The sequence below is a fragment of the Squalius cephalus genome (genome assembly GCF_949319135.1).
Source record: "Squalius cephalus genome assembly, chromosome: 12".
Taxonomy (NCBI): Eukaryota; Metazoa; Chordata; class Actinopteri; order Cypriniformes; family Leuciscidae; genus Squalius; species Squalius cephalus.
Window position 1 is genome coordinate 26,251,803 of NC_137133.1, and position 17,846 is coordinate 26,269,648.

At 37.4% G+C, this 17,846-nt stretch overlaps 2 protein-coding genes across 2 annotated transcripts in view; one reads left to right on the top strand and one right to left on the bottom strand.

Moving 5' to 3' along the window:
* The window catches only part of atf6 (activating transcription factor 6), a 62,624-nt gene extending 50,356 nt beyond the window's left edge, over nt 1–12,268 (bottom strand). The window contains exons 1-7 of the mRNA XM_079887743.1: nt 11,958–12,268; nt 11,241–11,320; nt 10,962–11,025; nt 10,645–10,742; nt 9,326–9,452; nt 9,009–9,212; nt 1,429–1,610 (exon numbers count right to left, since the gene is read on the bottom strand). Of these exons, the coding sequence (XP_079743869.1) occupies nt 1,429–1,610; nt 9,009–9,212; nt 9,326–9,452; nt 10,645–10,742; nt 10,962–11,025; nt 11,241–11,320; nt 11,958–12,048 (846 nt within the window). The 5' untranslated portion in view covers nt 12,049–12,268. The remainder of the gene's footprint in view (nt 1–1,428; nt 1,611–9,008; nt 9,213–9,325; nt 9,453–10,644; nt 10,743–10,961; nt 11,026–11,240; nt 11,321–11,957) is intronic.
* Nucleotides 12,269–16,751: 4,483 nt separating this feature from the next.
* Nucleotides 16,752–17,846, top strand: part of rxrgb (retinoid X receptor, gamma b) — a 41,213-nt gene continuing 40,118 nt past the window's right edge. The window contains exon 1 of the mRNA XM_079887361.1: nt 16,752–16,905. Within this exon, the coding sequence (XP_079743487.1) occupies nt 16,875–16,905 (31 nt within the window). The 5' untranslated portion in view covers nt 16,752–16,874. The remainder of the gene's footprint in view (nt 16,906–17,846) is intronic.

Below are 17,846 nucleotides of genomic sequence, written 5' to 3' on the forward strand. Positions count from 1 at the left end.
ATCATATTTTAAAATATATTCAAGTAGAAAACAGTTATTTATAGAAAACTGTGATCATTTTTCACAATACTTCTGTTTTCACTGAATTTTCGACTAAATAAATGCAGCCTTGGTGAGCATAAGTACGGAAGCCCTGAACCGAAACGTAAAAAAAAAAAAAAAATTCTGTAAGAAAAAAAAGTTGAAACATTACGAGATTAAAGTCGAAACATTACGAGATTAAAGTCCTAATATTTTGAGAATAAAGTCAAAATTGCGTAGAAGTTTGTGTGTGTGTGTGTGTGTGTGTGTGTGTGTGTGTGTGAGTGTGTGTGTGTAAAGAAATGCACTCGTGAAGTCGAACTGCCTCGGACATGGATCTAAACAAAATAGTAGCTTTTTACTTGTATCTGGGCTTTCAGCAAAAGGAAATTCTACAGGTGCTAATCTACCAACATGGCATTACCATTTGTTTTAGGACGTTACAAAATATAGGCCTACTGCGCCAGACTTTACAGGCGAAAACACTTTTCAGACTGGATGGAGTTATCCAGCTTTATATCTGAGGAAATCGCAGGATCCGCCAAATGATTGGATACAGAAAGATGCACTTAAAATGTATCCAGAAAGTATTTAGGGTGAAGAGGGAGACAGTACGGTTACTGTTAAGTGTTCTCGACCTAGATGCCGTTGCCTATAAATGAGCACGAAAACAAGTAGGCTTCGAGTCAACGTGCCACAAAGTTTGGACCAGGATTGTGGTACTCCGGTGGAGTCTACGTGCTCGTCTACGGCAACACCATGGTAATGCCATGTTGGTAGATTAGCACCTGTAGAATTTCCTTTTGTTGAAAGCCCAGATAAAAGTAAAAAGCTATACTATTATATTTAGATCCATGTTAGAAGCAGTTCGACTTCACGAGCGCATTTCTTTACAAAAAAAAAAATAAATAAGAACTTCTACGGAAGACCGTATTCTCGTAATTTCGACTTTATACTCTAAATATTTCGACTTTAAACTCGAAATGCTAGAATCCTTTTTTTGTATGTTGCGGTTCAGGGCTTCCGTACATAAGAGACTTTTTTTTTTTTTTTTTTACATCTTACCAACCCTAAATTTTTGAACGGTAGTGTACATATTTTCCAAAAACAACTAGTTGGTGAGTTGCCTAAACAATTAACTGGCTAAAAACTGAAAAGCAATGCAAGCTGTCAGCACATTATCAACGCTGTTAAAAATATTAAAATGGAGCAGAACTCCGTTGGTGGACATTTAAAAGCTGAATGACAGCGGACTGTTGCCATATGCTGTGATGATTCCCATTCATAAACCACAAAATAAATCAGCAATTTAACCAACTTAACCAATTTAATACCATATTAACAGGTAATCTTGACAAATAAACTGTGTTTTTGCAAAACTTAAGAATTCTGGCAGTAGAAACTTACATCATCCTCATGGGTGGAATTCTGCAGTGTCATTGCGACCATAGGAGATGCTGTTACCGGGGCAACAACAGATATGGATCTGTCCTGAGCCAGGGTTGGCACAGTGACTACATGCGTGGGCACTGCCTGAGGCGTCTGAAGCTGGACAACCTGAGTGGGCCGAGATAGCAACATTTGTTGACCTGCAAGAGAAACACATTTAGTTTAAACACTTTTCCATTCAAATAAATTAACCCTCTGAGGTCGGCAATCACGCCGGCGTGATCTGCTCGCTTTTTCCCTTATCAGTTGAATTGAGACCCAAAATACTCTTTTGACTTTGATTTTACAAACAAGTTTCATACATCAATCGATTCTGTTAAATGTGTATTATTTTTGTGTATACTCACAATAAAAACAAAGTGTTGTGCTTTTTGCCAAATAAAGAAAAATAAACACGAAACGAGTTCTGCCTTCTCTCTGTCAGTGTAGTCCATTCTGAAACGCGTCCGAAAATGAACAATAACTCAGCGAATACTCAGTCAATCAGGCATACAGACACACAGGCATGAAGCTTGAATTCTCTTCTTTTAAATGAAGTAATTTATATAAAAAACAAATATTCTCATCTTGTGAAATCTGTATTAAAAGAGAGCGATTCCAGTCAAGCTCATTACAGCTCATTCAAATGTAATGTGACACGCCCACGGAGAGCGCGCGCTATTCAAACGCAAATGATTGAGGCAATCCACGCAAACCTGTGAACGCCCCCATATCAGCTCGAGAAAACACAAGTTTAATCAGATCATTGTAGCCTACTTGTTTACACCGTCTCGCAGCGCTGTGAGGAATAATAATAATGGAAAATGTACCTCAGAAGTGCGGGTATATCGAGGAGCAAGGATCCGACTGAGCTGAGGAATGCTGTAGTAAGTTTTTTTCCTTCTCACGTGAATCGGGTTTCTGTTTATGAATGAATGAACGGCAGAGATGCGCGCTGTTTACCACAGCTCGCAAAAAGACAGTTTAAATCGCGTGTGTGAATGAATGATGATGTTTTAGCAAACTGTATTGCTATACTGAGATGAGTAAAAATCGACTGAAATATGTTGAAATAAAATGTAGGCTATTTGTATAAGCAACGTATTAAACTGCAAATTAATATTTATATGCCCTAATAGTTCATAAAAACAACGTTACAGTCAGGCGAAATATGAAAGACAACATTTTGTTGACTAGATTTGGGTACAGTTTTTACTGTAGAATATACTGCCACATCAAATAAGCTTTTGTTTAGCAATTTCTATACATATAAAATACTATTTTTGTCAAAAATAAAGTCATCAACTAAGATGTTAGCTGTTCCAATGTTGGCTATATTCAAACTAATGAATACATAAAATGTAGGCCTATAATCTTTTTTTTTTTTTTACAAAGAAAGAGTACACTTGAAATATTGTTGAAATTGCAATTATTGTTGTAATTGTAACCTTTTTAATAAAATAGCAAAAGATATTTACAAGATAGATGTAAGCAAAATCTTAAATGGTCAATATAAGTCTTCTTCTAAATATATCTTTTGTCCTTGCATTGTGGCTCAGTCAGTGTCACACCTGAATGAATGGCTAATTATGCAGAGTGGGTGGGACATTGTATTCTCAGGTGTAAACCACTCCTCATTCACGCCCCCCTCGCATATTGGCTTTCCAAGCAAAACCTGTTTTACATCAATTTAAATCAATGTATTGTTTTATGAGAACGATAAAGCAAGACTATTTTCACATAATTTTGAAGCCAGAACTCGAAGCGACAACATCCATTAGTCAAAAGTCTTATTGACACATATTTATTATGAGTTTTGTGGTCTTATTTCAGCAACTTTCATTTTTATTTTTTTCAAAAACCACGCATAAAAATTATTCTCTTAAAAATTCAAAAATATACATGCATGGTGATCACATATTTTGGTAGCCCTGTTTGTGCTATATAGAGTGAATTTACACCTTTGCCATTAACATGTTTATAAATAACTGAAAAAAGCACAAATGTCAGAGCATGTCAGAACACCTCCAGGGCCCAGAAAACCGCTCAGACTCCAGAGGGTTAAGAAATGTACTGAGAGTCATGTTTTGCTATTATTTTTCTTCACTTTTTACTGATCTCCAGTAATCTCAAGACTCTGCAAGAAAACTTTTTACAGCACAGACTTGTTTAATAACCCCAAAGAGGGGTTTTAACCACAAAGGAAACAGTTGTGCCAAGCACCATCCTTCACCCAGAACAAAACACGTCACCTCCAGGTAACACAGACAAACACAATTTGTCAGGCATGACAGGTTGCTGTTGGTGTTGAGTTAAATGAGAGGAATTCGCTGCGGCTCCCCGGCGGGGTTCATTCTGAACGACTTCCATTCTCTCAGCCACCCACTGACTTACCCATTAGTCTTCCGACAAACTACAATTAACCTTGCATCAAAACTCTGCGGTTAGCCAGAAAAGAATTACTGTAGCATGAACGCAATCAGTTCAAAGTGCACTTCAGCTATGTTTCTCACAGATGGATATACATATATATAAGCAGCTCGTGTCAGTTCTCTCTTTTTCTAATGAGAAAACAAGAAAAATATTGTAGTGCTTTGTGTGACATACAACTTAAACAGCATCGTCACGCAAGGCCTTTTCTGAGAAACTGTACATACAGTTCTCAAAAACTGAGTGAGAAAAGTGATTGTTCGGAAACACTGGAGTCCAGTGATTTGTAAAATCAAGTCTAGTGTTTTAGATCAGATGATTACAGGATAAAATCTGAATTAAGGCTGCTCTTGCTTTCTGCTCCAGTTGTGTTTCCAGGTGTGTGAGGTAAGTGTTTATACTAGCCATGAGGAAACGGATACTGCAGCTTGCTGATTCCTGACAGCCATAGTTTAACACTCCAGACATTAAACAGAGTCGCCCATTTCATCAGAGCAGTCTGTGGAGAAATCTTTTTCCTACTGTTCTCAATCACAATAAATCAGCATTGATTGCAGTAAGAATGAATGCGACGAATGAATGAATGCTATTAAAATGTACAAATAAAGTAATTAACAGTTTCCCTTAGAACATTCAAAAAGAAAAAAAAATGTATGTGTGTGTACGAATTTGCCTGGGGTATAAATAATTTTGGGCTTGACTAATATATATAGTGGGAAGAACAAGTATTTGATACACTGCCGATTTTGCAGGTTTTCCTACTTACAAAGCATGTAGAGGTCTGTAATTTTTATGATAGGTACACTTCAACTGTGAGAGACGGAATCTAAAACAAAAATCCAGAAAATCACATTGTATGCTTTTTAAATAATTAATTTGCATTTTATTGCATGACATAAGTATTTGATCACCTACCAACCAGTAAGAATTCCGGCTCTCACAGAGCTGTTAGTTTTTCTTTAAGAAGCCCTCCTGTTCTCCACTCATTACCTGTATTAACTGCACCTGTTTGAACTCGTTACCTGTATAAAAGACACCTGTCCACACACTCAATCAAACAGACTCCAACCTCTCCACAGTGGCCAAGACCGGAGAGCTGTGTAAGGACATCAGGGATAAAATTGTAGACCTGCACAAGGCTGGGATGGGCAATAGGCAAGCAGCTTGGTGAGAAGGCAACAACTGTTGGCGCAATTATTAGAAAATGGAAGAAGTTCAAGATTACTGTCAATCTCCCTCGGTCTGGGGCACCATGCAAGATCTCACCTCGTGGGGCATCAATGATCATGAGGATGGTGAGGGATCAGCCCAGAACTACACGGCAGGACCTGGTCAATGACCTGAAGAGAGCTGGGACCACAGTCTCAAAGAAAACCATTAGTAACACACTACGCCGTCATGGATTAAAATCCTGCAGCGCACGCAAGGTCCCCCTGCTCAAGCCAGCGCATGTCCAGGCCCGTCTGAAGTTTGCCAATGACCATCTGGATGATCCAGAGGAGGAATGGGAGAAGGTCATGTGGTCTGATGAGACAAAAATAGAGCTTTTTGGTCTAAACTCCACTCGCCGTGTTTGGAGGAAGAAGAAGAATGAGTACAGCCCCAAGAACACCATCCCAACCATGAAGCATTGGAAGAGGTGGAAACATCATTCTTTGGGGATGCTTTTCTGCAAAGGGGACAGGACGACTGCACCGTATTGAGGGGAGGATGGATGGGGCCATGTATCGCGAGATCTTAGCCAACAACCTCCTTCCCTCAGTAAGAGCATTGAAGATGGGTCGTGGCTGGGTCTTCCAGCATGACAACGACCCGAAACACACAGCCAGGGCAACTAAGGAGTGGTTCCGTAAGAAGCATCTCAAGGTCCTGGAGTGGCCTAGCCAGTCTCCAGACCTGAACCCAACAGAAAATCTTTGGAGGGAGCTGAAAGTCCGTATTGCCCAGCGAAACCTGAAGGATCTGGAGAAGGTCTGTATGGAGGAGTGGGACAAAATCCCTGCTACAGTGTGTGCAAACCTGGTCAAGAACTACAGGAAACGTATGAGCTCTGTAATTACAAACAAATGTTTCTGTACCAAATGTTAAGTTCTGCTTTTCTGATGTATCAAATACTTACAGTCATGGTCAAAATTGATGGCACCCCTGATAAATATGACAAAAAATGGCTGTAAAAAATAAATCTGCATTGTTTATCCTTTTGATCTTTCCTTCAAAAAATGCGCAAAAATCTAACCTTTCATTGAAGTAAAATAATTGAAATTGGGGGGTAAATCACATTATGAAATAAATGTTTTTCTCCAAAAGACGCTGGCCATAATTGTTGGCACCCCTAGAATTTTTTATGAGAAAAATATCTCTGAAGTATATTCCCATTAATATTTACATTTTTAAGCACACCAGGGTGACTAGGAACATGAAATTGTCCAGCTATGACTTCTTGTTTCACAGGAGTTTATATATGAGGAAACACAAAGGCCAAATTCCCTTAATCATCCATCACAATGAGTAAAACCAAAGAATATAGTTCTGATGTGCAGCAAAAGATTGTTGAGCTTCACAAAATAGAAAGTAGCTGTAAGAAAATATCTAAAGAATTGAAAATCCCCATTTTGACCATCAGGACAATAATTAAGAAGTTATAATCAACTAAAGATGTTACGAATCTGCCAGGAAGAGGACGTGTGTCTATATTGTCTTAATGGATGGTGAGGAGGAAAGTTTGAGTGGCCAAAGACTCTTCAAGGATCACAGATGGAGAATTACAGAGATTAGTTGAGTCTTGGGGGTCAGAAAGCCTAAAAAAAATTTATCAAACAACCCCTACATCCCCACATGTTGTTTGGGAGGGTTTCAAGAAAAATCATCCTCACTCCTCCAAAAGTAAACTCTAGCATATTCAGTGGTCAGACACGACTGGATCTTCAAAAGGGACCGGATTCTGTGGTCAGATGAAACAAAAAAAGGGATTTTTGGCAGCAAACCCAGCTGATGTGTTTGGTGCAAACAGGGATGAAGAGTACCCCATGCCTACGGTTAAATATACTGCTGGATCTTATATGTTGTGGGCCTATTTATTTGCTGGAGGTCCTGGACATCTTGTTCAGATACATGGTATTATGGATTCTAGCAAATACAAACAGATAAAAAATCAAAACCTAACCGTCTCTGCTAGAAATCTTATAATGGGCCTGGTTGGATCTTCCATCAGGACAACGGTCCAAAACAAACATCAAAATCAACACAAAAATGGGCAACTAAGCACAAAATGAAGCTTCTGCCATGACCGTCCCAGTCCCCTAAACTGAACCATATAGAAAATGAGTGGGGTGAACTGAAGAGAAGAAGCACCAACATGAACTTGTGAATCTGAAGAGATTCTGTATGGAGGAATGGTCTCTGATCTCTTGTCAGGTGTTCTCCAAACTCTTTAGGCATTATAGGAGAAAACTCAGAGCTGTTATCTTGGCAAAAGGAGGTTGCAGAAAGTGTTTAATAACAGGGTGCCAACAATTATGGCCAGCGTGTTTTGGAGAAAAACATTTATTTCATAATGTGATTTACCCCCCACTTTCAGTTCTTTTACTTCAATGAAAGGTTAGATTTTTGTGAATTTTTTGAAGGAAAGATCAAAAGGATAAACAATGCAGATTTATTTTTTACAGCCATTTTTTATCATATTTATCAGGGGTGCCATCAATTTTGGCCATGATTGTATGTCATGCAATAAAATGCAAATTAATTACTTAAAAATCATACAATGTGATTCTCTGGATTTTTGTTTTAGATTCCATGACTCACAGTTGAAGAGTACCTATGATAAAAATTACAGACTTCTACATGCTTTGTAAGTAGGAAAACCTGCAAAATCGACAGTGTATCAAATACTTGTTCTCCCCACTGTGTGTATATATATATATATATATATATATATATATATATATATATATATATATATACAATAGTACAGATCAAAAGTTTGGAAACATTATTATTTTTAATGTTTTTGAAGTCTCTTGTGCTCATCAAGCCTGCATTTATTTGATCAAATACTGTGAAATATTATTGCAATTTAAAATAACGTTTTTCTATTTTAATATACTTTAAAATATAATTTATTTCTGTGATGCAAAGCTGAATTTTCATCAGCCAGAACTAGTCTTCAGTGTCACATGATCCTTCATAAATTATTCTAATATGCTGATTTGATACTCAGTTATTATCAATGTTGGAAACAATTGTGTTGCTGAATATTTTTTTTGGAACCTGTGATACTTTTTTCATGGTTCATTGATGGATAAAATGTTCAAATGAACAGCATTTATTAAAAATAGAAATATTTACTATCACTTTTTAGCAATTTTCCACATCCTTGCTAAATAAAAGTATTCATTTCTTTCCCCAAAAAAAAAAAAAAAAAAAAAAGAACGAAACCACCCAAACTTTTGACCGGTAGTGTATATTGTTACAAAAGATTTCTATTTTAAATAAATGCTGTTCTTTTGTAACTTTTTATTCATCAAAGAATCCTGAAAAAAGTATTCAGCAGCACAATTGTTTCCAACATTAATAATAAATCAGCATATTAGAATGATTTCTGATATTCATGTGACACTGAAGACTGGAGTAATGATGCTGAAAATTCAGCTTTGCATCACAATAACAAATTATATTTTAAAGTATATTAAATGCAACTCTCTCACATAAAAACAATCGGTGAGAAACCAAAGTGTGAATGGCTTTTTTCAAAAGTCATAAACAAGCAGCTCAAACAAATACTTAAATTCTGCTTTTTACTAGGATACGTAACAGGGCAGAAAGGTGTACCAGCAGTTGAAGAACAATTCCCAGTTTGCTTGAAGATGGACTTTAAAATGAGATGCCCACCAGTAGCACAAAAAAGTTGATGCTTTGCGCCATCTGCTGGTTTTTTTATGCATGAACAGAGCACTGCCAATACAACCTGAAACATTTAACCTTGCAAATAAACAAATAAAAATTAATAAAAATGTGAATAAACATACCAGGACCTTTTATTACATATTTTTTTTATATGTAATTTTTATATTTATGTTTTTTTTTTGTTTTTTTTTTAAGTGTGGCATTATAGGTGACTGAGTTTTTTTCACCTGTAGGGGGTGCTGGCTGAATAGTGACAGGTGGAGGTTTCACCACAGGTAGAACAGTGGTCTGGAGAGGTTGGATGATGATGGTCTTAGTCTGAAGCGGGGCTGCAGCATGGGCGATGGGCATCGTGGTAATGAGTGGTTTAGGCTGAATGGAAACCTTGGGGCTAACCTGAATTGGTCTCTTCGCTGGTTGCAGAGGCTTTGCTGTGAGAACAATTTTACTGTTAATCAACTTTATTATAAAAAAGTAACTGTTCAAATAAGGAAATTAGGGAGGTTTCAGTTAATGAGGTTCGAAATGAATGCACTTCACTTACCTTTTGTCGGATTGGTCCTCTTGGAAGGCTTCCTCTCAGTGAGTGCCTCAGCAAAACCGCTCGAGTCAGAACAGACAGACAATGGAGAGGGCTGAGAATGCCATGAGACTGGAGACAGCACCTCATCCTGAAGAAAGCATTATAGTTAGTTAGGTCTATCAAAGAAAAGCCATCTGTGCCCTTATAGAGAGATAAAGAACTGAAAGTGCACTGAAGCATTGGAATTCTGGGTTGTGAATCCAGATGGCTAAAACTATATCATTACTTAACTGTTTGCACATATCCAAACGACGGATCAATAAAACCACAACACACTACAGAACACCTGTGATACCCTCCTATTCTTTAATGTGTCTTCAGTCATTATCTTGCATCTGACTGTAACTGAGCCATGCGAGTAATTTTTTTAAACATGTTAAAAATAGTTCAATTTTTAAAATGCATTGAGTATCCAATCCATCGTTTAGTTTTATTCATCGATCCGTCTATTTACTGAAAACAAGAATGTGTCCCATCATTCAGTAACAGAACAGAATGTTAATAGCAAATAACTATAGCAAATATGTGGCATGTTAAATAATTCATTGACTTTAAACCGCTAAGGTTTTTAGTTCCTTTCTCATCAAGTTTCTGAGGTGACATTGAGATTCAAGTGTTTAGGTTTCCACTGAAACAACGTGTATGTGTGATAGTGACATTTCAGTTTTTCTTTGAAACCTTGAAAAGGACACTGTGATTTTTGAAAAAAATAAAGCCTGGACACATCTCAGTGTGAGACATTAATTAGTTTGATGATGTGCTGAGAGCTGATTAAGACATTCGTTAACACAGTGGAGACTTAATTAGACACCTAATTCACATGGGTGTATGTGCGTGTCTGCCCTCTTGATCTCTGAATTACAGCTGGCAGGACCAGTGCAGCCCAAACACACTCCATCTGGGCACTGGATGGGCATCTGACTAATTAAGTCATTAAATAAAGGCAGAAAAAAGAACTGTATCTGTGTGTATATATCAAAAAATAAAATACATTTAAGGAAATAAAATAGAATAATATTTTTACTTTATAAATAAATACAATAAATATATAATATTTATATTAATATTAAATAAATAAAATATTATTTTATTGTCTCTTTTGCAATTCCTAAATGTTATATTAATGTTATTATTATTGCTATCCGTGTATGTTGATATATGCAATAAATAAATAAATAAATAAATAATTGTGCATGTTAGTTTGTCTGCGATTGTAAAAGGCGTGGAGTTCAAAACCACTTTGTTTTGGGAGTGTGTTTGGGGAATGGAGTTTGACTCACATGTGTGGAGTACGGTGAGTGGGGCTCAACTGATGCTGGTGAGGACACTAAACTGAGCGTATGGTTTGGTGACAGAGAGTCCACGGTTACATCACCATCTGTGAGAGCAGACAGAGAGAACAAGGACAGAAAAAAAAAAATCAGATCTTTTACCTGGACACAGTGACCCTCGAATGGTGACTGTACGTGTACGTTTGAACATTTTGCTTTGGTGATATTATAAACATTTCTCAAAAATATTACGGTACTCTGAATTCATTGCTGCTATAGACATTCAAAAATAGTCATGTCCAGTCCACAGAAAACTAAATTAGTACCTGATCGAGGGCTACTCCACACTGGGTGCTCAATGTCAAAGTTCAGGTCAGGAACAGAGGTGTCCTAAAGAATGAAAGATCCACAATGCTTTTGATTCATGCTTAATTACTGATGTTTTTCTACAAACCTGTTTACAGCTAATAATAAGAGCTGGACAGTCTTTCAAAGAAGAGTGTTTCCTTTATGAATGCTATTTAAAAAAAAAAAATAGATATATCAAATTCCAAGAAAAACGATTGTGTGATCCGGTGTGACCTGTTTTGACAGATTTGACTCACATATCCTACACTCTCCACCAGCGCCTCCAGAAGCTCGTCAGCATCCCCAAGATCCTCCAGATCATCAAACAAACTGATATCTGCACAAGTAAAAAAGACAGTGTCCTGAACTTAAGTATGACCTAAGGCAGGTTAACTCAAAACAAATTAGAAAAGAAAACAAAGTGCTGAAGGCATGAGAGCAAAACAGGAAACATATCAATTTCATAAACCTTCTTTTGTGTCCAGGTCAAGCAACCAGCAACCAGCAACCATTCACCCTGAGGCATTGTAACACAGGTTGCTGCTAATTTGGTTTCCATTCCAGTTTCTTTTATATGTTTACCTAAACCTTACTGACACACTGTGATATAGTATATAGTATAGTATAACTAGACCATGTTCACAAGACAATCAACATAATAACTTACAATCCAAAACATGTAGTGATGAACAGTCGAATAAACAAAGGTGTTAATATTTTTAATTCAACTACTTAAATTGATTGAAATCTTAAACCGAAGCCACAAAAACAACACTAAGGATGAATGGGAAACAAGTTCACCAGTCAGTTGACGAAATCCCAAACCAACTACTATATTAAGTCGCTCCAATATGAGTTTGATCTAAACACAAAGATATTTTGCTAATCGTAAATCTAGTAGAATACGTCGGTAGTTGACGCTTCTCGAAAGCAGCACGCGCTGTTTCTAGAAAGTGTAACTTATCTTATCTTACCCCACTCTCCATCCTGATCGATGGAAATGTCCCCTGCTTCCTTATTTATCATCGACTGATTCACAAAATCTAACATCAAATCCGACGACATTATGCCTTGAACACATTAGTAACGTTTAAAAGTGAGTCGGATGACTGGTTATAGATGAGATCTGTGTGAAGATGTAAACTCGCATTTCCCGATTCTGATGAAACTACACAACAATAATGCAGCAAGTACACGTCTTGTTTTACGGTAACTCTACGGGTGCCGGAGTGGGTCTATGTCAAACACAGGCCTGTAAAAGACTGTTGTTTTTCATCTCTACGCCACATGGTGGCAGTAGACACTGTAAAAAATAGACTGTCTGCTTTCCAGCAATTCTGTTATTTCAAACAGTTCATTTTAAAGAACCGGTTCAAAGACTGATTCAACTGGTTTAGGCACATTATATTAATTAATACGTTTTTGGCGTTGTAATAAAATAGTTTATTAAAATCAACTTTTTTTTTCTTATGCGTAGGCCTATATTTATAGTACGTTTTCATTGTCACTTCGGCTAAAATATATATTAATATATTTTAATAAAATATATGTATTAGGAGTTTCTATATATATTTCGCCTAATTAGTAAAATCTTCGGTTCACTTCAGCAATGGATCATGTCCGATTCAATTAGGCCTATATTCAATCAGAATTGTCCGATTCCTATTCGTTCAGGGCTGCGTTTCTTAAGCATTTCTTAAATGTTTCTTAAAAGCAGACCACTTTGTGAAATGTTTCAACTGATCAATTGAAAAGATCCGACTCAAAAGAAGGATTAGTTTGCCAATCAGACAAATTAATGAATGCTCTGGAAAACCGGGTTGACATTGCATTGAAGATTTGCATTGAAGTGTTCAATTGACTTTTGTATCATACCGTTTTTTAAACCCGCTTTCCACAGGTTTCCAAGGACATTGATTGCAACTCACAGTTGAAAGACCTAACTAGGCAAAACAATCAAATTACTGTAGCCTATTAGAGATAGTATAGGCTATTTACAAATATAGACATTTAGTAGGCCTACTGCCTGACAGCTGACACTTTGACATTTGACTATGTGAACTGAACTATAAGCCACCCTTGGCCACTGGATGTCCTATTTAAAGCATCAGTGTTGGATAAAATAAAAGATGCAAGATATGTAACACATGTAGCCTATTCAACAAGACTTATTGTAATGCTTTTTTTTTGAGTGACAGTAGAACAAAATATATACAACAGAACGATAAGCAGGCTCTAGACTGGAGCTACTAATTATGACTGTCAAACTGACATACATAACAAAATTTTGGGAAAAAATAGGAATATTAAAGTTGTTTGGTAAAAACCAACCAGCTGAGCTTCTAGGGTATAACAGGTTGCTTATTCATAGGCTGTTCATCTTTTCTCGTCCTTGTTAAGTTACTAAATGTCAGACCAGCAGGTCACACTGGCTGGTTTGAAGATCTGGAACAGGTGTTCATAGTCATAAGCTTGTTGGTCTTCCCAGGACATTGTCAGCTTAACCTGAGGTGGGTTACAGCAATCTCAGCTGGATCTGAACCTCTCTCACACTTTACCCATGGAACGTTCTTATGTTTTCAAAGAACCTAAACCCCGTTTAACCTACAATTTAAAATGTGGCCATCAATTTATCCAAAATTCAAGCAAGCTTACTGAACCGATTGAGTAGGCCTAAAGTTTAACAAGTCAGTTTTAAATAATCTATTTTTTTTGCTATATATGAATATGGGTGAGGTTTTTATGTTAAGCACAAAAAAAAAATCATTCATTCCGAGTGTTTTAAGATAAAAGCATCCAATGAGTTAAACTAATTTGTGTGAGTGGGTTCTATTTTGTGTTTTAGACCATCATGAACCAGTATGGTCCATTCAGGTTAATTGTGTATAAACCCACCAGCCCCCTCACACAAACTGTCTGAGTATTAACAGGTTAATATAATGCATGTCAAGAGCATCCTTTTGGAATGGATTAGAGCTTTGAACACCATGTCTTTATGTTGGCATAGGAACTATGCTGAGGCTGACTTCAGGTTTTCAAAAGATAAAAAAAAAATAATTTGAGAATTTTTGTCTATTCTTATATTTGCCCTTATAAGAAAAGCAGTGAATAATGCAATAAAAGCAGAGCATAGTACAATTTTAGAGCTTCCTGCTGGAAACCAGAAAATATTATAAAACCTAAGGATTACATAAAATCACCCCCACTCCTCGATTTCTGTGCATTCTTGCATCTCTGTGGGTGTTTTAACTCAGCAGTCATCAGGAGAAAGCTTCAGTCTGAAAAAAAAGATAGAAAAGAGCATAAGAGAGTAAGCAAACAGACATTTCACAAACATAGCCCTCTGCTCACTTCATCTTTTGTTTGCGTGATGGATATCCTCTGAGATTGATGAACACAGTTGTTGAGCATTGTCTCCTCAAAGCGCCAACAGAAGAGGATCACTTATCATCTCAGCTTGTGTGAGGGGGATTTGTGTTGGATTTGGAGAACAAATGAGTGGAGTGTAAAGTAGAAGGACAGATTGAAAGGAAAGCATTTGCACATGGGTTGCCAGTTTCAGGAATAGAAAAACAATTCATAACATGCACGAGTGTCAGAGAGAAATGTTCAGTATTCACACACTGACACAAACTTGTAGGTCTTCATCCTTTGGTTTGTGTCTGGGTGTATGATGTAGAGTTAGCAGGTGGCCTAGGTCTGGTGTGCTGGGGGTGGGACGGGGCTGGGACACATTGTTTGTCTGGATGGGTTAGTGAATACAAAGGGATTACTGCATATGGTTTGGCTCACTGACAGCTCTGACTGTGTGTGTGTGTGTGTGTGTGTGTGTGTGTGTGTGTGTGTGTGTGTGTGTGTGTGTGTGTGTGTGTGTGTGTGTGTGTGTGTGTGTTGTTAGTGTGTTAGAAAGAGAGTGTGTGACTGATTATCTTTGAGATAAGAAGGCAAAAGAAACATGATGGAGGTTAAAAGGGGCAGACTCAGAGCAAAATAAAAACGATTTAAATAAACAATGTTGAAAAATTCATGTCGTTTCTATGGCAGCTGGTGTTAAACATGTAATCAACGTGACATGCCAAATGTTCGACATCATACTTTATTCACATTTTGCATTCAACAAATTTATTATTAGCAGTTATGACACAAGAAACTGACCGCAACTTGTTTCCTGGTGTTTAACCCCAAATGGCTATAAAATAAGAGAACCGGAGTGAAAAGAAGAGGATAACAAATTGCAGGCCTTACACCATGTGCCACCATTAAGCCCACACAAAGAGAGTAGTGACAAATGACCGTTTTAATTCTTCGGTTTGACTTTAATAAATTAACATGGTCTAATAGACTTAAGGAAGGGGGTTCAAACAGAAAGCCTTGATTGGTGTGAGATGGGTTGGAATAAAAGCCATTCATCTTGTTTACCATGGTCTTGTGTTCTTTAATAGGTCATTTACAATGAGGGGACAGAGTATGTGGGGGTTGTGGGATGGGGTGGGCTTATAGAGGGAAACTAGAGGTAAGGGCCTTGTGAAGTCACTGGTCATTTAGAGCACTAACCTCACACTAGTTCAAGACTGGTGAATGCTGGTGACTTCTGAATAACCTTCGGTGGTAGTGAGAGCTCACCCCTGTATGACCCCACTCTGAGGAACAGTCTGGGGGGAATTCAAGGAGTCTTTGGGCCAGACAGATCTCATTCACAAAAATCATTTTATTACGGTTTTGCTTTCTACTTTTGTATTATATCAAATTTAAAAACAAGTTTGATTTAGCATATTTTATGAGTTATTATGCCGAATGCAAACAAATGTACTTAAAACTAAAAATAAACACAATATCCACCAATTACATACACTCTCATACCTATTTTAGTGAATTGGTGGCTAATTCATATTAATTAATATCTCATTCCAGTGTTTTCGTACTATATGCTTAGGAGTGGACCTTTATTTTCTTGAAAAAAAAAAATGTTTCTGGACTGTACTAATCACATCATACAAATTCATGTGAAATTGCCAGCTCGGGAACTAGTTACATTTTCTCTTGGGATCGGATTGATAATTGCTTAAATTCTACCATTTGCCTGACTGAAATTATGCTATTTCTTTTGGTACACACATTATAAAAAAGAAAATTGTTACCTTAAGTAGGCATTTCTATCTGGTCTGTGTTGCAAAAAGCATTGCAAGCCTAAGTAGATCACGGAACCTAATAGCATCAATGGTCTCTATCTAAGCCTTACATTACGTTTGGGAAACAGAGTCCTGATTCTTTAAAATTACTTTTGCTGGTGTAACTACATTTATCAAGTTGTTTCAGTCATATGTAAAAATGTTATTTTAATATTTACATTTTTAGGTTTTCCAGACAATGCATTTTATAGTCTCCAGCTTGGTACTGTTGCTATTGATGGTTGAATGGTACAGTAGTCATTGAAGCCAAGATCTTTAGTTCAATTCCCAGGAAATACATGAACTTAAAATATGTATAGCCTACATTGAATGCAATGTAAGTTGCTTATAAAAACATCTGTCAGATACATAAATGTAAATGGTTGTTCTTTCTTGCATGTATTCAGGCCGTGTTATAAATAACATTGCAATATATTTACTTAAATTGTGTTTCTAAATAGTAATTAGTCATGGTTATAGTGTTTAAATGTTATTTTGCACAAACACAAGTACACATGTGCTTAAGTCATCTGCCTGGCTATGTGTTAGTTAGGCTATCTGATTGTTGTCGTTTGTGAAACCCCTCCTCCCCCCCCCTCCCCCTGAGCGCGGCCCCGATCCAGCCAGCAGCGCCGCAGAGTTCAGTTCACTCGGGCCGGGGAGAGGAATTGAGAGGGGTGCCGCGCGGCTCCAGGACAAGACCCGACAGTAAACTGACTCGGAATGGATACTCACGACACATATTTACATCTCCGTAAGTCGCAGTGTCTTTTCATTTCCTGTTGCTGCTCTTCTGTATCATCTTTGCGCAGTTGCCTGTGCTGTTTTCTGCCACACGCGTGCGTGCCGTCAAAGTTTAATTAAACAACTTCGCTGATGAACAGTTCAGACTGATCATTGTCCTATCAACCCGCGTGCTTTGCTATTGGTCAGGTGATCACGCCGCGGGTTACAGGCACGGTTGGCATTTTAATTGCATTTATGTAATCAATCGCCCTCAAAGCACGCCTGTTGTGTCTGATTCGTTATGTATTGCTTTTGAGAAGATTTCCAGTCGTGTACAGCATGTAATAGGAATGAATATTCCGCAACTTGTTACAGGAGTGAAGGCGAATGACATATTACTTTAGACAAAGTCAGAGACAACTCTAGCCAGTAATGTTAGTCTGGAGTAGACTAAAAAAATTGTTGAGTGAGTATACATAACTAAGACTCGAATCAAATAAGTAGCCAGTTTGACACACCTAATTAAAGTGCATGACTATGGGGTTCCATTTGTGCCAAAAATGAGTCGACTGCTTTATGCTTTGTACTATGGGGATCCATTTGTGCCAAAAATGAGTCGACTGCTTTATGCTTTGTACTACACATTTGTCCTTGTCAACAGTCATTGTCTAGTTGTTCGAAAAAATTGGTATATGTTGATGTGTGTGTTCTCTGTTTATGTCGATTTGTTCTGTCGTCCTTAATGTATTGATCCTCCTTTTTCAGAAAAATTAGTATGTTGATGTGTATGTTCTTTGTTTATGTCGATTTGATCTGTTGTCCTGTCATCTTGTCTTCCGTACTTGAACTGTAAGTTAGTCCTATAGCCTACTGTCGTCCTGTTCTGTCATCTTAACTGTCGTCCTGTTCAGTCATATTAACTGTCATCCTGTTCAGTAATCTTAACTGTCATCCTGTTCAGTCATATTA